At 38.0% G+C, this 22,873-nt stretch overlaps 2 protein-coding genes across 6 annotated transcripts in view; one reads left to right on the top strand and one right to left on the bottom strand.

The window, feature by feature from the left end:
* The window catches only part of TTC13 (tetratricopeptide repeat domain 13), a 30,461-nt gene extending 19,710 nt beyond the window's left edge, over positions 1-10,751 (bottom strand). For 3 of the 5 annotated variants that reach the window (XR_005559290.1, XM_039364406.1, XM_039364407.1), the window contains exons 1-7: positions 10,531-10,751; positions 7,553-7,647; positions 7,354-7,429; positions 6,856-6,926; positions 5,315-5,380; positions 3,865-3,957; positions 820-936 (exon numbers count right to left, since the gene is read on the bottom strand). Coding sequence is in view for 4 of the 5 variants with exons in the window: in XM_039364406.1 (XP_039220340.1) it covers positions 820-936; positions 3,865-3,957; positions 5,315-5,380; positions 6,856-6,926; positions 7,354-7,429; positions 7,553-7,647; positions 10,531-10,744 (732 nt within the window). In the remaining variant the exon portion in view is untranslated. The other 2 variants (XM_039364409.1, XM_039364410.1) reach the window with 2 other exon arrangements.
* Positions 10,752-10,935: 184 nt separating this feature from the next.
* On the top strand, positions 10,936-22,750 carry ARV1 (ARV1 homolog, fatty acid homeostasis modulator). Its single transcript, XM_039364412.1, has 5 exons — positions 10,936-11,092; positions 16,834-16,953; positions 19,426-19,579; positions 20,698-20,922; positions 21,802-22,750. Exons 1-5 carry the CDS (start codon positions 10,994-10,996, stop codon positions 21,906-21,908), a joined length of 705 nt encoding a protein of 234 aa, XP_039220346.1. The 5' UTR covers positions 10,936-10,993; the 3' UTR covers positions 21,909-22,750.
* The last annotated feature ends 123 nt before the right edge of the window (positions 22,751-22,873 follow it).

The raw sequence follows: 22,873 nt of genomic DNA, 5'->3' as shown, positions 1-22,873 counted from the left end.
ATTTCGTAAGGCTTTTTTCCTAGTAAAAACCACTGGAATGTAGCTTATGAAAAAATGTGCATAAAAACAGATTGTCCAACTTAATCCAATAAATGGGATTGGGGGGAAAACTATCTGCATTTATAGCATTTACACTAATAACAAAGACATTTTGTGGGAATAACTTAATTCCAAAACCTAAAGGTACCAGTTAGTCCTTAAATTTTTAAAATACTGAGACCTAATTCATCAAGTTTTTTTAAATGCCCAAACTGATATACAGTATTTATGTTCTCTCTGAGTACAAAAATGTAAGCAGATTTGAATATTTTTATAGAGGCAGTATATAAATGCCTTAAATAAGTAACTAAAATAATATTTTTTAAAAAAATGATGTCATAGCATTAAGCATTTGTTCTGTACAATTTCCCTGCAAGAACTGGGTTGATTCTCCCAACCTTCATAACCCATTTTTACAAGCAGACTCACATTAAGCCTCCATGAGCTAATCTTACTGGAAGAGGTGTGTCATGGAAGGCAGGAAGAATGGAAAAGCTGTCTTACTTTTTGAACATTTCCTAATGTTATGATTATCATAATATTGTTAAATGTTTGGTTATAGCAATAACTTTATATCAGGAGAAGAATGAAAATTCAAACAGAGGCATCTGTAAATAAAAATAGCTGCTGCAGTTGCAGACTCTAGTGGGGAGGCCTCCGTATTCAAGAGAATCCCTAAGGATACATTCCAAAAACACACTGAGCTTAAAGTAATTTTTTTCACATGGTCTGGATACTTAATGCTCATACTGAAGTCACTATGAGGGACTGAAGTCTTACCTCAGATATGAAGTAAAGTATACCTCTGTGTCGATAAAGCTGTGCTGAGCGTTTCAGCTGAATAGCTTTAGTAATATCAGTAAGTGCTTCACTAATTCGACCCAAAGATGACAATATCTATAAATCCAAAATAATATTTTAGCAAGGATTGGTACTTGGCTTTAATCATGAAGCATCTTTCTGGATATTGAAAAATAGAGCCTACAGCAATAGCTAATGGCACCTTTTCTAGTTAGAAGGCAGGTAGGCTTCCTTCTGACCTATGGAGGAAGCTCCTGTCGGTCTTTCATCCTACCAGGAAAAACTAGTAAAATCTCTAGGTTCCATGTTAAGGATGAGAACAAACACCCCCAAAAGGCAAAGGGAAAAAAAGGAAAAAGCCAGCATTACAAAATAGCAGGTGATCAAATGAAACAGCCTTGGCAATCACCATCTCATTTATCAGTTTGTCAAAAATAGGCCTCAGCCAAGAGGCCATGTGGTATTGGAAAATCATTCACTTGGAGATGGAGATAGGCCAGATATATGAACAACAAGAGTTACCAGAACAAAGCAAAGGATCATCAGGATCATTATCCACCTCCACTTGATGGCCAAATGGAAGATTTTTCTCCCTCTAGCTCAACAGATTGGATAGCATCAATTGTGGCAACTCTCCAGTGGTCTAGGTGGGGGGCAAGTGGCAGCAGTAGTATCATCAAAGACCAGCACCAGCAAACACCATCAGAGACAACCTTACAGCTAAGATTGTTGCACAGGCCAGAAAAAGTGTATAGTGCCAAAGCCCTCCAGAGAGTGATGAGGACACAAACAAAATCTTACTAATCTTTGCTGGTAAAATGGCAGCAGAAGAATGATGGAATAGTCTACTGAAGGTTGTACAAGCCGATAGACATAAGTCACTCTATCAAAGCCAACACTGAACTAGTTCATGGGGAATAAAAATTGGACCTGAACAACCTTTCTGAAACACTAACTGCTCAACAGTGCTAACCTCTTCCTTTAGTTCCATCTTTCCATCCAGTCAAAGAACACAACTACTATTCAAATAATTCATTAACTGTGCAATGAGAGACAGAAATTATTATTTCCCTTTCTAAAACAAGGCTACTTATTTATTTCCCCATCTAAAAGAAGGATATTTAGTGTTAGACAGTGATTTGGGGCTCTTTTGAAATGATGTATTTATTTCTGTTCAAAATACTCCAAATTCACGTACACAAAAATTGTAAAACATGCTGCATTTGTCAAACACAATTTCATATACACAGACATATAAAAAGAAATTATATTTACATGCTCTTTGAAGGCTGGTTTGTTTACACAGTATTTCTAATTAAACTGGTTTTCCAGTTTACAATTTTGGTATCATCAAAGAATAGGACAGATGAAAGTGTTCCTATTTAATCAGAGGAGATCTTTCAATGAGAGCCGCCAGTTTGGTCTAGTCTAGTGGTTGCGGCACTAAGCTAGAAAGTAGAAGACTGAGTCACCAGCTGGGTAACTTTGAGCCAGTCACTTTCTCTCAACCTAACCTACCAAACAGAATTGTTGTTTGGGGGAAAATAGGTGGAGGAAGGAGTATTGTGTATATTCACCACTTTATTTATAAAAATACATAATAAAAATAATAAAGGTGGGATAAAAATAAATTTTAAAAAATAAAAGATAATGGGCTGGTCACTCTTGCCTGCTAGATTCCAAATACATGACCACCACCCCTGACCACCACCCCCTCTGTCCAAACAAATTGTCAATATTATACTAATTCAGAACTTCTACTTTTCTCAGCAACAGTACTGCTTATTGATGCTCTTTCTACTCTCTGCCTTATTACACATGCAGGATTCACATGCCAGGGGTTTTCAAACTTGGCCCTTTTATGACTTGTGGACTTCAACTCCCAGAATTCCTCAGCCAGCATGCCTAAGCCAAGCAGGAGGAACTTTCTGCCTGGTTCCTCCAGCACCAGAATAGCTCCCCTGTGCTACTTAGGACATATCTGTTTGTTAATAAAATGTTATGTTGTCATTTTAAAATACTGAGCAAACAATGATTCTTAATGACAAAGCTAAAAGCAAGAGTTTACTTCTTTACAGGATAGCATCATGATTCCTTTTTCATAGTTTAACAAAAAGAGACCAAGAGGTTACCCTCGTGCTCTAGCAGTTTGGAAGTCCCCTGTTTATTTTGTAGTTATTATCAGATTTGTAAGGTTGATCATCTATCCATAAAACTCTGGGCAGCAAACATGCCATATAAAAGAAAAATAATGGTTCTTTTTAATTACAAGGCACAATATCTACACTATATATCTAAGCTCAAAGTCCCAGAGTAACAATCTAACCTCTTTTTTTTGTCATAATCAGTTTGAGGCAAGCTTCAATCTGGGTTAATTGAAGAATCGGAATGGAGGAAAAGAATGGTTTTCTCCCAGCCATGACCCATTAACCTACTCTCCTAAATGTTTTTTTAAGGTTTCACTATTTTAGTTGATACTGTGATATTGTCTATGTTATTTCTGTAAAAAGCTGAGAAATACAAGACTACAACAGTTTTAAACATCTAATAAATACCAAGGTAAACTATACACATCAGTATGCTCAGCTGCAAAGTAATTATAATACATTGTTTAATGCAGGGGTGTCAAACTGCCGGCCCACAGGCCAGACGCATCCCCAAGAAACCGCGCCCACCCCATTGCCGGCAATAGGAAAAAAGCTCCGTGACGTCGTGAGTTTGACATGTCTAGTTTAATGTATTTAAGGTTAATAGTGGGAGAAAACTAGCTTTAGCTGGTTTCTATCATCTCTGTCCTCAGACTCTGCCTATTTTTCACCTAAATAACTGTAACTATTCTTAATAGATTGATAGTTGTATAAAGTACTGTATAACAAAGCTTATTACTATTATCCTTTGAATTATATAGATGGCATAAAATGCACACAGAAGTTACATTGCCTTTAAGAAAATTTCTACACTAAAGAACTTTCAATAATAAAGAAAAAATATAGATACCAGACTATTTTAAAAAGGGGAAAGTACCTCTGCTCGTTGTTCAAACACTTCAGGATGATCTGGTGCCAGATTAATTACTCTGTTTAGTTCAAACAAAGCAAGCTCGGCATTTTTAATATCCTGGAAAATAATGGATATAAGCTTTCATATATTTATTTTAATTAAAGTGAAGTTAGGTTCAGAAAGTTTAGAATGAATAACACCAAAAGCATCAAACCAACTGCTTTCACATGTAAGCAAGATAAAGGAGCTTTTGATACGACAAATATAGCTCAATGATCTATTAAAATTGTTCTTCATGTTCATTCTCAACAATATTTTGGAGATAAAAGTAGTTTTGCTTCCATCTATGTCTTTAGTAACAAAATTGGAACTCCTGGGCTCACTGGGCCATTTCTAACAGAATGTCCTGTATACTTTGAACTCAGAAGCTGAGGTGAATAATGATTTTGGTTTTGCTAAAAGAAAAAGAGTGCATAAAAATATGGCTGTTTCTACAGCAATGCCATGCCAATTTCAAATCAAGGCAGCAGAGGATGCCACTCTCCACCAGGTCAAAAGACCATCTTTTCACACATTTTCTTTTGGACTCTAAAAGAATTACAAATGCAAATATTTTTGAACTATTTTACATAGCCTCCTTTTTTTGTTTTTGCTAATTCACCCTACTTTATTTAAAGTTTTGATGTTAATTCAATATTGATCAAGAAAGAGAATACTTACTACATAAATTTGAAATTATACTGATTCAGGGTTTATTTATTAAATTTACAACTACTGTGATTCTGGGCAGTTTACAAAGTTATAATAATCCAGACAAAAAATACAAACGTAACCAAAAAATAACCACAAAAATGATTAAAAACAAAATATTAAAACCATAAAAACATAATCTGCAGGAGAACACCATTCATTTTTCTAACCGCATAAGCACTTACCAGATTCCCCAGGCCAGGTGACCATGCCATTTCTCCAGGCTCTCCTGGAAAGCCAACAAAGTCAGGGCCAATCTCGCCTCAGGGGGATGCAATCTTCCAAAGTGCAATGAGGTTGTTCTAAATCTTGATCTTCAAAATTTAGATATCGGCCCAGGCCATTTACAAGCAAAACAAAACAAGAGGTTTTTTTTCAAGGATTTCAGCAGAACTGCCCCTTTTTTGGATCTGCTGATGCATGTACGTTAAGTCATTTCATGCAGTGCTTTGTAAAACCCTTGACTCTGAACTAAGTGGAGCCTGAAACACCGAGTTTCAAGTCTGAAATATCCATTGTGGCCAGACTTGAAATGTTGCTGAGCAAAACAAGTGCTTAGCGTTTGAAACACTCCCAGAATAGTTGGAAATATCAGAATATTTTTAATAAGCACAGAATGATCCATTTCGAGCTTTCAAACATTTTGAATTCACAAAAGTTTATACACTATCAAGAAAATGCACTGTAATTGGTGTCAGCTGCTTTAAATATATTAAATACTCACATGTTGCCTTTTCTTTCCATATGCTATCCCTTGCCCATAAATTGCACTGATGAGCTCTGGCTGTTCCTACGCACCGCAAAGTAAAGTAGACTTTAGACAACTGTGAGGCATATATTTTAGCACTAAATTCTGTAATTAAAAAGTTTAACACAATCTAGGAAAAAAAGCCCCATGAAATCTCCACTTACAGGTTGATGCATTTGGGTCCAGAAGTACTTGCAGCTTTTGCTCATGCTGTTACAATTAGCTTTAATTTTAAGGGCTTTCACAACAATTTATTTTCATAACTTTCCTGTGTTATTAATATAATAACATATAACAAGACAGTAATAAATTATTGTAGATACAGCTTTTAGTGATTTAAATGACCTTGTATTTCTTCTAAAAAACTCTGGTTATTGGCAGATTACAGATAATTCTCACTTAATGAATGTCCTGTTTAATGACCATTCAGTTACAACAGTGTTGAAAAAGTAACTTTGCAACAGTGTCACAGTGTCTCCACACTCATGTGATCAAGATTTGAGCACTTTACAACTGTCACAATACCCCAGGATCATTTGATTGCCATTGATGAGCTTCACAACTAGCTTCCAGCAAGCAAAGTCAATAGAGAAGCCAGCAGTAAAACTGCAAGTCACACAGAATGTCTCACTTAACAACCATGGGTGATCTGCTTAACCAGTCAAATGGAAATGAGGTTGTAGGTCCATCACGATCACATGATGTCTCATTTAATAACATTGCTTAGCAACAGAGTTGTTGTCTCAGTTGTGGCATTGAACAAAGACTACCTGTAGTCTCAAGTATTGTGCAATCAGCTGATCAAAGCTGTTTCACAGCTGATGAGGATTGTGATTTTCACTCCAGCAGTGACATTATATGCATGGGTGTGTATATACCAAGCCATCATTTACCACTGCATGCTACCCTTGATACTCTAAATCAGGGATGTCAAACTGCCATCACAACGAAACTGCGCCCACCCCATTGCCAGCAATAGGGAAAAAGCTCCGATATGTTGCGCGACATCACATGACGTCGCAAGTTTGACATGTCTGCTCTAAATGGTTGTGTCAAAAGCAACTGTACATTCATGTATGACATTTTCCATGATACCTATTTAAACAAAAAGACTTTCTTTCATTTTCTCCTAAATTTGAAATGCCTTGTAGTTTATTTAGTCCAAATTAATCTTCAAACTCTACTGCGGAGGATTAGGTATAAATGGATACATCAACTCCACAAGTGAAAATTGTTTTCATTAGAAAGATGTCACTGGATTTCACCCATAAGAAATATTTCCTATAATTTTCTTTGAGCCACTTTTTCTCCGCCTGAATACAAGCAGTTCTAGTATATAATGTCTTTTGCCCAAATATGAGAATGTATTACAATTTTAAATGCTAATTCAATCCTAAAAGCCCCTGTTTTGCATATTAAGTTTATATTACCCCCTGTCACTCTTCCCCAAGAAACGTGTGTTTGGGGAAGCTCTTCTTTTTACTAAAGATTAATAAAAACATGAAAATAAAAGTTACCTGAAGCATTGTTGAAAAATGTTGTATTGCTTCCTCATAAAAGCCATTGCCAATCAATACATAAGCGATAGCTGTCAAAATAATAGCTTAGTTTATTAAATCAAGCTTCTGTAAATTATACATTTGACATATATAAGGATTGCTGAAAATCCCACAAGGAATTGAACTGTAAATCCTCAAAACCAGATATTGAGATGACCCAATTTCATGATCAAACACTACTGTACGAAAGTCAATAAATATACTAATCAAAGTAATAGTTAGCTAAATGCTATCTTGTAAGTAAAATATCAATGTGTTACTTGCGTAAGGTTTGCTACCAATTAATGAACCACATGGGATAATAATCCAGAAATGGATAGGAGGATTTCGCTACTAGCTTTAGCTCATACTAAATCATACCTTTAGACATGGTGATCTATAGGGTGTGTTCATTGTTCCTTATTGCTCAGTTCACTTATAAATGAAACTAATTTAGAAATTCATATTGCCTCTTACCTAATTCTTCATTTGTATAGTCATCATCTGTAGCAAATGGAATTTTTTTCCCTTTGGCAAGTATTTTCGCTTGGCTCTGAAAAAAAGTTTTATGCATTAAATTAACAACTCCAACCAAAAGTTAAGGAACAATTCCAACAAAGTTATACTGCAAGTTGTTTTCAGGATTCTTTTTCCTGAACACAATGAACAAACTTACCAAAAGTTTTTCTGTGGTGCAAGAAAGCAGAGGTTCACAAGATGAAGACCCTTGTAGTTCCCAGTCTGAATCATGAAAGTGCAAAATTGGTAAATCTAAAATGGAAATGTTATAACTGTTAATTAGTACATTCACCTTACAATATTAAGGGCAAGTTAAATAAAGAGAGTAGTGATGTTTAGATTCGGAAAGAGCATTTCTATACCAATTGTTCCCATACTGAATAACGTCTTAATTGCAAGTTTATCAAAATAGACTGGCTTCATGAAAGAACTAACTTACTATCATCCTCACACAGATCTTTAAAATATTCATTTCAATAATCACTCAGTTCACTTTTATTCAAATCATTCCTCACTTTTATTTTTAATTTATTTTTTTAATTTTATTCATTCCATAGTCTTCTTAATATACTTCAAAATATTTTATCTCCATCATGATATGGATTCTCTCAGTTTCTTTTAATCATAATTACATTCTTTGCAACTCTTTCATATACATTATTCAAACTATTTTTCTCATCTCATTTTTGCAGCAATCTTATATAAGGGGGCATGGTGGCCTAGAGGTTAAGATGCTCGGCTGTCAACCAGAAGGTTGGCAGTTCGATACTCAAACATCATGCAATAGAGTGAGCTCCCATTTTTGTCCCAACTCTGCCAACCTTGCAGTTCAAAAGCATGCAAATGCATATAAATATATACCAATTTGGTGGGAAGCTGGGAGGTAACAGCATTCCATGTGCCTCAGTATATATAGTCATGCTAGCTACATGACCACGGAAGCATCTTCAGACAACGCTGGTTCCCTCAGGTAGAAAACAGAGATGAGCACCATCCCCTAGAGCAGGGGTAGGCAACCTTGGCTCTTTTATGACTCGTGGATTTCAACTCCCGGCTCAGGAATTCTGGGAGTTGAAGTCCACGAATCATAAAAGAGCCAAGGTTGCCTACCCCTGCCCTAGAGTCTGACATGACTGAGCAGGGGAAACCTTTACCTTTTAAAATCTTACATGAATGTTTTCCCTTCCACTTTATACTTCCAATTATTGTTTTTCATATATCCAATTACATTAAAATTCCAAACACTTCTGCAGCTCCCCGTAATTTTGTTTGCTGCTCCAACTTCTGCATTCTTTTTCTTTAAGTCCATTTCATTCTTTTGGGAAGAGTAATCTAGTAATATTTTTTCATAAAGGCCCCCTTTTCTTTTCCTGCAATTGTTCCACTTTTATTTTTCTTTTGTTTTTCACTATTTTTCTTTTCTTCCAAAGATTCATTCTTGATGCTATAAAAATGTTCTGTCCCACATTCAGACCCCATCATTGTGTCCCTCATAAATTATCTCTATCATAATCAATTATGTTTTAACTTTACATCCAATCTTTTGCTATGTATATTTATGAATAAACATATGCTTAAATCACATACATTATCCAAAACAGTTTTTCTAAGTGATTCTCATTCATTATTTTAATTTATTCTATGATCACTGAATGGCCTGATCACTTTTTTCTGTTCTCCCTCATCTATCATCACACCTAACAGAATACCTTCTTCTTCTGATCACATTCACTCAGTGTACATTTAAAAAAAAACCTTATCTCTGGTTCTTCTGTTATCATTCATGGAGGAATAACATGCCACTTCACCAGTCTAGCTCCATATTGAAGGGCACAATCAAGTAGAAAGAATCACATAAACTTCCATCTCCAGCCCACTCCTAATAATTAATTCATTGAGGTGCAGTCTCTTTAAATATGTTGCAGCTCTTCTCCTGAGCCTGTTGCAATCTGGACTGAACTGCCATTTATGAAATAAGCTACTAACAAGATATTCTCCCATTTGTTGACTGTTATGTCTAGAGTGCCTCCCATTTTTCTCAAATGCTTCACAATTTCTCATACCTCACTTGTCTAGAGTAGCTAGCGACAGGCCTAGGGAAGAATCTTAGGAGCCTGGTAAATAAACAAGAATAATAATTTTCCTTCAAATAATCTGGTCAGAGCTATTAACCAGTCTTTAGGTCAAACATAGCATTCTGAATTGGTCCAGAAGGGAAATATATTGAGGATCCCAAACAACTGAACAAACTGGGAGAGGGCATTTAAGGTGATATCTGCCAAACCAGGCCTAAAGCCAGGGTAAAGAAAATCAGTTTTGAAATGATCAAGATCAGTTCAAGTATCACACCAGAAAAGGTAGTGTTAGCAGCCAGCCTACAATTGTTTTTATTTTCCCGATTCAGGCAAGATTTCATCATAGCAGCCTAATCATCTCTTTTGAAGAAGTTACTACCACCACTTCCTTTAAAAAGATATTTCCGACTTCTTAGACTCAACAGCCAATCTTCTCTCTCTTTACTCTCACAAATCCAAGGAAGAGCTAATGTCAAGCCAAATTTAACTAACTATCCTGTCTTCATTAAGCCTACTAACCAAAACTCATCCCATCCAACTGACCAAGATAGCAAAATCCATTAACTGGCATGTGCCTAAAGCTGTTGTCACGGGTGCAGCCCCGTTCATCTTCAAATGTCCTGCAACAGGACATTATAAGGGTGGGAACTCCCTTACCGGACAAGATGGCATTTCAGCCCTTGGGAAAAAAAATGCAGCCTGGAAGAACGTGTTCAGATGCCTTCAAAAGCTCCTGTTGGGATTCCAGCTCTTCTTCAGATACCATGCAGCCCACAATTTTTCAATCTTGGCAACTTTAAGAAGTGTAGACTTTAACTCCCAGAATTCCCCAGCCAGCACGAGAATCTCTGGGAGCTGAAATGCACAAACTTTAAAATAACCACGTTTGAAAAAACACCGCTTGGAGTCGTTCCCTGAACTGCTGAACCTTCGGGCGAAACGATGCACTCCACTCTGAACTCGCCATCCTTGCAGTCGAAACCGGCCCAGGCCATCCTACGACTTTCCCACCAGAAACTGCCCGGTCTCTCCGGTTCCTTCTTTCTACCTCGTTACTCACCGCCTTCTCCGGCAGTTGCCGCGTATTGCTCCCCATCCCAATCAGCCTCCCAAAAGCCCGGGCAACAACTGCTCCCTTGGTGGTGGCGCAGAGACAAGGAGGGATACTGCTCAGCCAGAACCAGCACCGGCCGGATAACCGCCAGCAGCGTCCAAAAGAGCTTCAGCGCCGCCACGCTCGGCCAGCAACCCCGACTGCCACAAGCAGGTGCCATCTTCCTACCACGCCTGCGCAGATTATTCTACCTTTTTTTTCGCGTTTCCCTCCCTCAGAGTCCCGGCAACTAGTGGGCGAGCGAATTACTTTCTGGGAATTGTAGTTCTGTGCCCAGAATTCCGCTGGGCTGTGTATCGAGCGCAAAACTACGAATGCCGAGATGCTCCGCAAGGCTTTCGGCTTTGCGAGCGGAATCCGGAAGCGAACGAAGCAGAACACCCTTCGCAAGAATATTTCTCGGGGAAAAATGGAGGAATCTGCTTGTTACCGCTGTGTTGAATGCAGTACAAAAGCGACTGAGCTTTACAAGGATTATCAGCGTGGTGTGGTGCGGATCTCTATCTGCGTGAGTTATGTGAAGAAGCAGGAATTTCGAATTGATAGATCCACCTTGCACTGATATCCTGTAGTTATTCAATATCAGTCCCGGATCCAAGAGGATCTTCAAATTCCTAGCCTAATCCTTGACGGGAAGTGTATCGACATTCCCTCCTAATCTGAAGTTTTACCTTTAGACTTAGTGCTATTTACATTTTATTCATAGGTTTTATTGCTCTTCAGCATGAAGTCCTTTACAGCCTGAAGATATCTGAAAGCTTTTAAACAAGGTTCCTAATTTTTTTTAGCGTCACACCTCCCACACCTCTCCTAAAAATGCAACACCAAAATGAACACAAATGCGCAATGACAATAACAGTGAAACTGGGGGAAAGCTGAAATTATTTTACCAATGTAACTAAAAGGTTCTTCATACCGTACCTCTCCTGGACTCTGCACTGCTCCAAAGGGGGTACATCTCACAATTTGGGAAACCCTGGCTTATAGAGATCCAATTCTAATCTTGCAAGACATTTGCTCAGACGATTCCTCTACCTAAAGTAAGATTAGTGTTTGTATTTCTGGAAATGTACAGGAGATACTCAACATATTCTTGTAGGTATGTTGGGTCTTGCAGCAACACAGTGACCCAAAACATACAAGCTGTATAACCAAAAAATGGTTAAAGCAGAAGAAACTTTATGTTTTCGAATGGCTGAGTCAGAGTTGTACATTAACCTTAATCCTTAATCCTAAATAAATGTGGAAGTACCTGAAGAGAAAGTTCATGTGAGCCCACCAATATCTCTTGCAGCTGTTCTGTAAAGAGAAATGGGCTAAAGCTCTTCCATGCTGATGTGCGAGATTGATCAGTTATTGGAAATATTTTGTTGCAGTTATTTCTGCCCCAAAGGGGCAAACTAGTTACTGAAAGCCAAAGTTCATATACTTTTGGCATATACAAATATGAAGTTTTGGAACATGAACCAGTATAATGTTTTTGACAGTTGTTCTGTTGGGTTCTGTTTGTCTAGTTTTAGGAGTTGTAACTGCAGAACAGATCAGGTTTGAGATCATATTGATGCAGAAACATTGAAAATTCAAAATGATTTTCAAACTTAAGCATTGCTGTATATGTGAACTCATAACAGTATATATGACAATTATCTGGAATTGATTACAACTAGAATGTGAGTCAGCAGTCAACATGCTTAAACAGGCAAATATAACTTAAGGGTGCATTGATAGAAGTGTGGTTTCCAGATCTCAGAAACAATCATTGCACTATACAGTGTTCAGGATTGGTTTGATTTAGCTCAAGCATTATTTTCATTTTTGGGCACCAAACTGTTAAAGAGAAAATAGAATAGATAAAAAAAGAAGAGGATAATTAGGTGACTTAAAATTAGGTCTCATGAGGAGAGAGTGTGACATGTTAATTAAGGGGAATAGAGATCTCTCCCTTGTCATGGACAGATCATTTCCTGTTGAGGCTGGACTTCAGAGCATCACTCCCCCATCGCAGGGAGAGGGAGCCGATTAGGTGGTTCCGCCCCAGGCGCCTAATGGACCCAGATCGGTTCCAGGAGGAGCTTGGGGAAATACCTGACTCCCTTGTCCACAACTCGTCCAGGTCCCTGGTTGCGGCCTGGAATGAGGCGGCGTCCGGGGCCCTGGATCGAATTGCGCCTTTGCGACCTCTCTGTGGTGGTGGTCCCCGGAGGGCGCCTTGGTTTACTGAGGAGCTCCGGGAGATGAAGCGCCACAAGAGACGTCTAGAGCGAGGGCCAGTAACTCTGAATCTGACCGATCACTATTAAGAGTCTATCTTAGGACTTATTTAGTGGCAATAAGGGCGGCAAAGCGTGTTCACTTTTCTGCACTTATTGCGTCTGCAGAATCTCACCCAGCTGCCTTGTTTAGGGTGACCCGCTCCCTTCTTAAAGTGGAGGAGGCGGAGGAACCCTTGCAGGGGAGAGCTGAGGAGTTTGTTCAGTTTCTTTTGGACAAAATCGCTCAGATTCAGATAGACCTGGACTCCGACTGGGCAGTGCCAGCCGAGTTGCCAGGGGCTGGTCTTAGTCATGTTATCTGGAGTGAGTTTGAGCCTGTGACCCCTGATGAAGTGGACAAGGCCGTGAGGGCAATGAATGCCGCCACCTGTTTATTGGACCCGTGCCCCTCCTGGCTGGTTTCTGCCAGTAGGGAGGTGACACGAGGCTGGCTCCAGGCGATAATCAACGCCTCCTTGATGGAGGGGTCTTTCCCGCAACCTTTAAAGGAAGCGGTGGTGAGGCCCCTCCTCAAGAAGCCTTCCCTGGACCCAGCTGTTTTGAAGAACTTTCGTCCTGTCTCCAACCTCCCCTTTGTGGGGAAGGTTGTAGAGAAGGTGGTGGCGTCCCAACTCTTGCGATCCTTGGATGAAACTAATTATCTGGACCCTTTTCAATCTGGTTTCAGGCCCGGCTACAGCACTGAGACTGCTTTGGTCGCACTGACCGATGACCTCTGGCGAGCCCGGGATAGGGGTCATTCCTCTATCCTGGTGCTTCTTGACCTCTCAGCGGCTTTCGATACCATCGACCATGGTATCCTTCTGCGTCGTCTCGGAGAGGTGGGGGTGGGCGGCACTGTATTGCGGTGGTTCTCCTACCTCTCTGACAGGTCGCAGTCGGTGTTGGCGGGCGAACAGAGATCGACCCCTAGGCGCCTCGATCATGGGGTGCCTCAGGGCTCGGTCCTGTCCCCCCTCCTTTTTAACATCTACATGAAACCACTGGGTGAGATCATTCGGCGACACGGGGTGAGGTATCATCAGTATGCGGATGATACCCAATTATATATCTCCTCCCCGTGTCCTTTCAGTGAAGCAGTCGACGTGATGTGCCGGTGCCTGGAAGATGTGAGGGTCTGGATGGGGATGAACAGGCTTAGACTCAACCCTGACAAGACCGAGTGGCTCTGGGTCTTGCCTCCCAAAGGTCAACTGGATGGTCCATCATTAGTCCTGGGGGGGGCAAATTTACCTCCCTCAGTGCAGGCATGCAACTTGGGTGTCCTCCTGGACTTACAGCTAAATTTGTAACAACATCTATCGGCTGTGGCCAGGGGGACCTTTGCCCAGGTTCGCCTGGTGCACCAGTTGCGGCCTTATTTGGACCGGGAGGCTTTACTCACGGTCACTCATGCCCTTGTCACCTCAAGACTGGATTATTGTAACGCGCTCTACATGGGGCTACCCTTGAAGAGCGTTCGGAGGCTGCAGTTGGTTCAGAATGCAGCCGCGAGAGCGATTGTGGGCGCGCCAAGGTACGCCCACATGTCACCTATCCTCCGCGAGCTGCACTGGCTTCCTGTGGGTCTCCGGACGCAATTCAAGGTGTTGGTTATCACCTTTAATGGCATAGGGCCAGGTTACTTACAGGACCGCATACTGCCGCACAGTTCCCAGAGACCGGTGAGGTCCCATAGATTGGGCCTCCTTCAGGTCCCGTCGGCCAGACAATGTCGGCTGGCGGGTCTTCGGGGAAGGGCCTTTTCTGTGGTGGCTCCAACCTGGTGGAATCAACTTCCCCCCGAGGTTCGAACTACTCCCACCCTGCCGGCCTTTAAGAAAGCCGTTAAAACTCTCCTGTTCTGGCAGGCCTGGGGCTGATGTCCCTGGGGGGGGCGGGATATGATCGGACACGCGGTATGATTGTATTGTTTTATTGTTAGATGATTGCTTTAATTTTGTACGCCGCCCTGAGTCCTTTGGGATTGGGCGGCATATAAATAAAATTAAATAAATAAATAATAAATGTTCTCAGAAATCCAAATGGGCCCAGAGGCTCCAAAAGAGTGAAGAGGTCTGTCATGGACTATGTCACATGGGATTGAAATTCAAGGGAATGAAAGGCCCGTAATTGAGCATCAGTAAGTAATGGAAATTCCCTGGCTTACAGGGTTGTTCTTTCCCCGTTTCTGCTATTTTCACCCTTTGATTACAGTTCAATGCAGCACAGCCAGTATCCTTCAGCCTCCTTTATTTTTTGAAATAGGTTTTTGGGGAGAAAGAAAAATATCATTTAAGTTAGATGCACTCCCCTTATGAAACAGAAAGCCCTCCCAAAATGTTGTAGTTTCTACAGTAATGGCAATTGACAGCTAGTATAACTAACAGAAGAGCTGTATTCCATAGGTCTACAGTAGGAAGAGTGAATACAGTATAAGATGTTTTAACTACAGTTGTATCTTTCCAGTGTCAACCTTCTGTAGCAGATTATTCAAATCTAATAAAACAGGTTTTTCTGATATTAAAAACTACAATGGAGCTTATTGTTCATGATCTCCACTATATTTTATTTTATTAAAGATGTTTTATAGCAAAAATGTGATCAAACATAGCAGTTAATATTCACTTGCATAAAAATAACACTTGAAATGTATATTTATGTAATAATGGTGCCAATCAGAATGTGAGATACCATCCTTTTCCTTGATCAAATATATTCTATGGATTAGAAGTGGCTGTCTGGATTTTTATTCTGCAGGTTGCCAAATACTGTATAAAAAAAATCAAATAAATATGCCCTGATATAGTTCCAGCAAATGTAACAAACAACTATTCTAAAGCTATAAACATGTTACCTTTGCAGCCTAGCTATGTCCATTTTGCTTACTCACCCTGATCTCCGCATGCCTTAAAGTTCCCCCAAATATTAAAATATAGCCCTCAACCACCAAAAGGTGATTTGTCCTTTTAAAATCCTTATCTTTTTCAGCTCTGTATTATTTTTAAGATAAATATTGCTGTACATTTCCTAATAATCTCCAGTTTTAAAATTTTCTTCCACTACTGCAGCATGCAACCCTCCCATGATCTATGACTGGTGTATGTCTGGAATGCATTTGTACTTCCTGAGTTGAAAGACCAGGTCATGTTTTTATGATCATCGTATATTATCTTGTAAACAAAGCATAAACTTCTCTTTGTCTAGGTTTCAAATGTATATATGTATTTTGATAGTGTATAATGGAACCAGTAAAAATTAAAAGTTATTCACAAATGAATGCATATTTTCAGTCTTAGCTTCAGAAACCTCTACAGACCATTTCTTTATTTCTTGTAGTTCAATGTATACTTTGCATTTGTTGTGTGCCTGAAGTATTTAAATCTGTACCTGGGCTAATTTTTTTAAATATAATTTTGATTTTCATTAATTAAATAAAAAACAACAGGAAAAACAAAAAGTAAAATGTTGGGGGAGAACAGAATACATACATCTATGTTATTTATCTTTTAAAATTATTATTACTACTACTGTTGCATTAGGATTGGAGTGAGAATTCAAAATTTTAATGGTTAAAAATAATAAAGTAATTTTTAAAACAGCAAAAGAGAAAAAATGTGCCTGTAAGAAAAAACATTGAAATAGCCTTGCCTTTTTCATTTTTTTTTCTTTTATATTTTTTCCCTAATCACAATCTGTTATTTAAATATGTTTATATTATGCTAAAAATACTATTACTTATTTCTGTTTAAATTGTTTTGATTATTTCTTCAAATCATTCCCCTTTACTCTTGCTGAACTTAATACTGGGTAAAATGAAAATATTACTTTCTTTTGTTGTTGTGACAGAAATGTTACTTTGTGAAAACTACAGTATAAAACTGAAAAACCCTTGATTCATAACAGAAATTTAAAAAGTCTTAAGAGCTTTTAATAAGTGTTTGTTCTCTATAATATTACTGGAAATATTACTTTGCTTTTGCTTTGTTACCTTCAGAAATCCTGCCAGAAGCCAGTGGACAAATATATAGAATATGATCCTGTCATCATCTTAATTAATGCTATCTTATGCAAAGCACAAGCTTACAGACATATCTTATTCAATACAAAAATAAATGTAAGTTTCTGTTGTGTCTGCTTCTTGTCTTAGTTTGCCATAGGATCTGTCAATCTTGCTCCAAGCTAATGAAAAAGCTAATTTGTTTTGGACCTGACAATATTAACTTTAATTGGCTTCCTATTCTAAAAATTGCAATATTGGATTTAACTTGTAAAAGTTTAAAAGTTTGTAGTTCTGTCCTGATCGAGGAACTGGTCAAAATAAAGCACACTTTGGAGATGTACTGGACAACTATAGCCACTATAAAACATAATTATATAATATACAGAGAGAATTCATAGCATCTGTCTTTTTTAGAAGTCTATCTATACATTGCAGTTTAATGCTGTTTAGTAGGCAAATTGTTTGACTAGAACGGTGTTTCCCAATCTTAGCAACCTTAAGATAGGTGGACTTCAACTCCCAGAAATCCCCAGCCAGCCATGCTGGCTGGGGATTTCTGGGAGTTGTAGTCCACCTTTCTTGAGGTTGCCAAGATTGGGAAACTCTGGACTAGAACTTCCTGATTCCTGCCTTGAATGATCCTTTGACCTACAACTATCAGCCACTCTTCTGACATCTAACTCTTTTCATTCTTTACTATCTGCCTGGGCTGCTCGATCTATAATTATACCATAGTCATTTGGAAGTCAACTTAGTGCTTGTGTCCATATTGGGTTTGATAGCTAATGTATATTTATGTTTTACAACAGTGGTTCTCAACCTGTGGGTCGGGACTCCATTTGGGGTCGAACAACCATTTCACGGGGGTCGCCAAACAACTCAGTCCGCCATTTTTTTCCCCTTTTCCTTAGCTGTGCTACTCCCTTTTATTCTATTGGCTTTTGAAAGCCAATAGAATAGACTCTCTTGAATAGAGTCTAATTCTATTGGTTTTCAAAAGCCAATAGGAATTGTCCAGGCTGTCTCTGCCCTGCTGAGCCCGCCAAAAGTCCCATTCTGCAAACGGTGCTGCACCAGTTGAGTAGTCCTCGACTTACGGCCGGTTGAGTAGTCCTCGACTTATGACCAGTTGGGGGTCGTGGCATTAAAAAGGTTGAGAACCACTGCTTTACAATATGATATTTTAACAATATCATATTTATGTCCCTCTTCAAATTGATGTTTAGTAGTCACTTGGCTTCTAGATACGATCTGGGCATGTCTATCATAGTAAGCCTAGTGGAGGAACTTGTAGTGGAAATATGTCAAAAGAGAAGCATGGTAAGAAATGGCAGGAGCTCAGGGGGCAAGGTAGTCACTTCAGTAGGCTCTGTTTGAGTACTGAGTGCTGGAATTTGCCTCACTTTTTCGTGCGGCTGCTGATAAAAACAGGGTCGCCAACGTCCAGTAACGGATATGGCACAAGAAGAAGAAGAAGAATACTGGGCAAGGTGTAAAGCTGGGTTTTGTTATAGTTTTTCAGTGTATCATTGCAGGTAGTCCTCGAGTTACGACTGCAGTGGAGCCCAAAATTTATGTTGCTAAGTGAAACATTTGTTAAGTGACTTTGCCCCATTTTGTGACCTTTCTTGCCATAGTTGTTAAGTGAATCATTGCATTTGTTAAGTTAGTAACATGGTTGTTAAGTGAATCTGGATTCCCCATTGACTTTGCTTGTCAAAAGATCGCAAAAGCTGGTCAAATGACTCCAGGACACTGCAGCCATCATAAATATGAACCACTTGCCAAGCATCTGAATTGTGATCATGTGACCATGGGGATGCTGCAAAGGTAGTAAGTGTGAAGAACAGTCATAAGTCACTTTTTTCAGTGCCATTGTAACTTTGAACAGTCACTAAATGAACTGTTGTAAGTCAAGGACTACCTAGCTATAAATAACTGAATTTATTGTATGTCAGCACAGTATTCACTACACTTTGTAGAATCATAAGCTGTAATAAATTCAACCCATATCACTAAGAATCTGATTTAGGTGTTGTGTAAAATTGAAATATAGGCTTTAGATCAGTGGTTCTCAACCTGTGGATCGGGACCCCATTTGGGGTCGGACGACCATTTCACGGGGGTCGCCAAACAACGCAGTCCGCCATTTTCCCCCCCTTTTCTTTGCCCACACCCCTGGCACCCGGTGATGTATAAGTGGTTGGGGGTCACCACAACATGGGGAACTGTATTATGGGGTCGCGGCATTAGAAAGGTTGAGAACAACTGCTTTAGATGTAGAAAAACCAAATTTTGGATCTGGTACAAATCCATGAATTAAGTTGTAGTCTAGGACTAGATCCCAGTCTGAGCTGAATTCTGTGTCAGATTCACTTTTAATGTATGAAGTTATTCAAGACTTCAAAGCATGTCGCATAGCTTGGTTAGCTGTTCTTCAATGGAGGAGATCAAATGACCTATACAGGCTTTCTTAATTGTACTAGTAAAATGTGATAAGCCTACCATGCTTATAGTTCTGTGGTCAATACAGTATTTTGATTGGACAGTATTTGCATTTGACATTAATATTCTTTCCCACTGCAGATTCATGGAAAGCTTTGCATATTCTGTTTACTTTGCGAAGCTTATCTCAGGTGGCTGCAGTTACAGGATTCAAGTCAAAGTACTGATCCTGATGATTTAATTAGATATGCCAAAGAATGGGATTTCTATCGAATGTTTGGAATAGCATCTTTGGGTAAGATCAAATATTTGCTGTGGGCAAATATTGCTACCAATGAAGGAGATATTGCTTCTATCCTTTTATTGTTTCTGTCCTTTTAAACAGCAGCATTTAAACACTGACAGTTGCTTCAATTGTACTAAAATTCTTAAATGTGTTGTGATATATATTCATGTAGCCAATATTTCTCTTGCTTTCATTGAATTTGGCTGGAAGATATCTGACAGTCAAAAGATTGCAGCATACCATGAGTTAGCATATGTAAAAATATGTTGCACAATATTTATGAATGTAAATATTTTCCAGGAGATAGTGTCTCGAAAGGGCCTAGGAGACCCAAGTGCAAATCTCTGTTCAATCCTAAATCCCATGGCTTTTCAAAAAACACTTATCTCAGATTCTTCAAAACTGGATATTGTATTTGCGTAAAATACAATTATTTCAATTCGTAAAAATCAAAGATGTTGATATATAATTCTCATGGTATTCAGAATTCTATATACATACATGATTAACTATTGATTAGTGCTATACTAGTGTGTGTGTGTGTGCGCGCGCGCTTAATAATACTAAAAATGCAAATTCCGGGCATCATAATATATATATTGATGCTGCTTTGAAGTTTTTAATCTTTATTTCTTTGTACACTGCTAGGAGATATGTTGAGTATCGGCAATAAAACAAAATCAGTAAATAATAATAATTGCTGTAATAGCAAGAGAACCTGCTTTTCTTTGCTCTATTGTATTTGGGCTGTAAAAATCAAGAGATGGCAAGCAAGAGATATATGTAAGCTATTACATATTGTTGTCATCTAGTGGCTGTCAGATTTTTACAGCCTGAATATGGCAGCCTTAACTTTTCAGCTAGCTTCTGTCAATCCAAAATTGGCCAGTGAAGCTTTACTACCTAGGGTTGGACAGTTCACATGTTAAATGGCTTGAAACTACAATGTTTGAATTACAAACTCCTATGCCTAATCTAAACCCAATGCATGCCTTCCAAAAGAATATTTAAAAACGCATGTGCGTAAGATGTAGTAAAATACTATATAGCTACTTAAGGAACTTTTTATGATATCAGTTCTTTCTCTAAATGACATTTTTTTCTACTTATACCCATCTCCCATTCAGAACAAACTGCCTTTTTGACTGGCATCTTCACTGCTCTGTGGTTAGTAAGATCTGATGTTCTGAAAACCAAAGCAAATTTCATATTTCTTCTGAAAGCATTGCTGTTATCCAGCTATGGAAAACTTCTACTAATTCCAGCAGTTATTTGGGAGCATGACTACACTCATCTGTGTCTAAAGCTCATTAAAGTGTTTGTACTGGTGTCAAACTTTCAAGCAATTAGAGGTATTTTTCTAATTTAACTTCAGTATTACAATAATGTTGTTCAGGGGTAGATTTTCCAGCAGAGTTTCCACTACTTGAAGCAGATAGACATACAGCAGTACTGAAATTCTTGAAAGAGGCACTTCATTTCTTTATTAAAACCCTAAATACATAGAAATTGAAACAGTATGCATAAGACAGCAAAAACTGCAAACATAATATTTGATTCTAGTTAAAAACCGTAATTAAAACAATGGTTTAAATATATAACATGTTTAAGTAGTCTCTGTATCTAGATTTTGTTGTTAATTTTGTCTTGGAAAAATAAACAAGAATGACATTAGTTATATACAATATCCTTTTCTGTCCTGGAATTTGTTTATTTTTCCAGTTCTTTGCCAATGAAATATCAGTAAATTTCAGATATGTTCTTAAGTACTATATTCTCTATTGAGTTTTTAAGTAATCCAAACAGCATCACTTCTGGTGCAGTAATTTTGAATTTTTTCCCCTAATTTGTCTTTATCAGATGCATAAGAAGATCCCTTTCCAAATGTCAAGTTTTTAAAATAAAATGTAATAACTATTTAACCTACGCTAATATAATACTGATTTGGGCATAAGTATCACTATTAAAATTAAATTACTATATTTGAAAAGAATACCAGAATTGAATATTACTGAATTACTGATTTTCCTAATGTGCAAAGGATACTAACGAACAATTGTGCTCAACAAGGAAAGGCAAACACTAAGTAAGCCCATCCCTGTTTAGCTTCTGAGCCAAAACCAGGTCATCTCATTAACCAGAAATAGCATTTGTCCATACTAATTTGTTTCTTATTATTATGGAAATCTATTGGAAACCCTAGCACATTCTGTTTTTCTTTTGTTTTGCAGTTATTTTGAATACTAGCCGCAAACTGTGTCTGATGATCATTTTGAATGGATTACTTTTCGAAAATGGCATCATTTACTTGTTCCAGAAAATAGGATGGGATGTTTGAGATAATCTTGTTTCCTTAGGATGACAGTGAAAATATTTCAAGATGTAGAAAATATTGCCTTTGAAATCATTCACTTCATCACTGGTCAGTATTTGATTATTCTAAACAAAGTGATAAAGAAATGCTGAATGTAAATGAAACTTTCTATGCCAAACCAACCAATTGACCCATAGTAATTTAAGAATGATGCACTGATATTTATTTTTTATAACAATTTTGCTATTTTTGATGTGAAGGTGTATTAAAGAAAGAATATTGCTCTTTTATAATTTCAGATTATATAGCTGTGTTCTGTTTTTTCCTCCTGCATTAATTTGTAGTTAAAAGAAAAAAGGTGATTGTTTTATTATAAAGTACAAAGAAGAAAATGATCATACTAAAAAAAGGCAAAATGACAAAACAAGAAAAAACAGCTTGACTCAAAATGTATTCTGACAGCCACGCATAAAATCATAGTAAAGTGGCTTCACTTTGACATTTCTGGCAATTATGCTACTGGAAACACTGGGAATATATTATTTGTGGAGTTCTCATACTTTTAAGTTGATATTTATACATCTTCCAAGGAACAAATATAATTTTGTAGACATATTTATAAATAAAGGGTTTTTTTATGACTAAAGGCAATCCACTCTTTTTTTAATAAACAATATTATACCCACATATTTAGGAGAAAGCTTCAAGGCAGTCAAGGTATAGACGTATGCAAAGGCTTGAACAAATACTGCTTAATGTTGTTATTGCTTCATTAAAAGTAAGCTTAGCAATGTCATCCTATGATGTTTGCTCGGAAAAAGTTGTACAGAACTACAATTACTCCACAATAAATCTATATGATTTTATTCTGAGCTTCAGAAGTTATCTGAACATGAACTGAATCTGCATTTAAAGTGATTTGAAAAATATTTTTAAATTATCTGTCTTGAAATACTTCCAGGGGAAATAAATTGTGTGACTATCACTGA

The sequence above is a fragment of the Crotalus tigris genome, unplaced genomic scaffold (genome assembly GCF_016545835.1).
Source record: "Crotalus tigris isolate CLP2741 ecotype Arizona unplaced genomic scaffold, ASM1654583v1 scf7180000019759.570773, whole genome shotgun sequence".
Lineage (NCBI taxonomy): Eukaryota > Metazoa > Chordata > Lepidosauria > Squamata > Viperidae > Crotalus > Crotalus tigris.
Note: the sequence above shows the minus strand (reverse complement) of the source record. Positions and strands in the feature narration are given on the sequence as shown.

What these genes read in the sequence shown, in the direction of transcription:
- ARV1 (XM_039364412.1), top strand. Translation starts at nt 10,994, where the DNA reads ATGGAGGAATCTGCTTGTTACCGCTGTGTTGAATGCAGTACAAAAGCG. An exon ending in GTTTGGAATAGCATCTTTGG is followed by an intron (nt 19,580 to 20,697) that starts GTAAGATCAAAT and finishes TCTCCCATTCAG; the next exon opens with AACAAACTGCCTTTTTGACT. An exon ending in AAACTTTCAAGCAATTAGAG is followed by an intron (nt 20,923 to 21,801) that starts GTATTTTTCTAA and finishes TTTGTTTTGCAG; the next exon opens with TTATTTTGAATACTAGCCGC.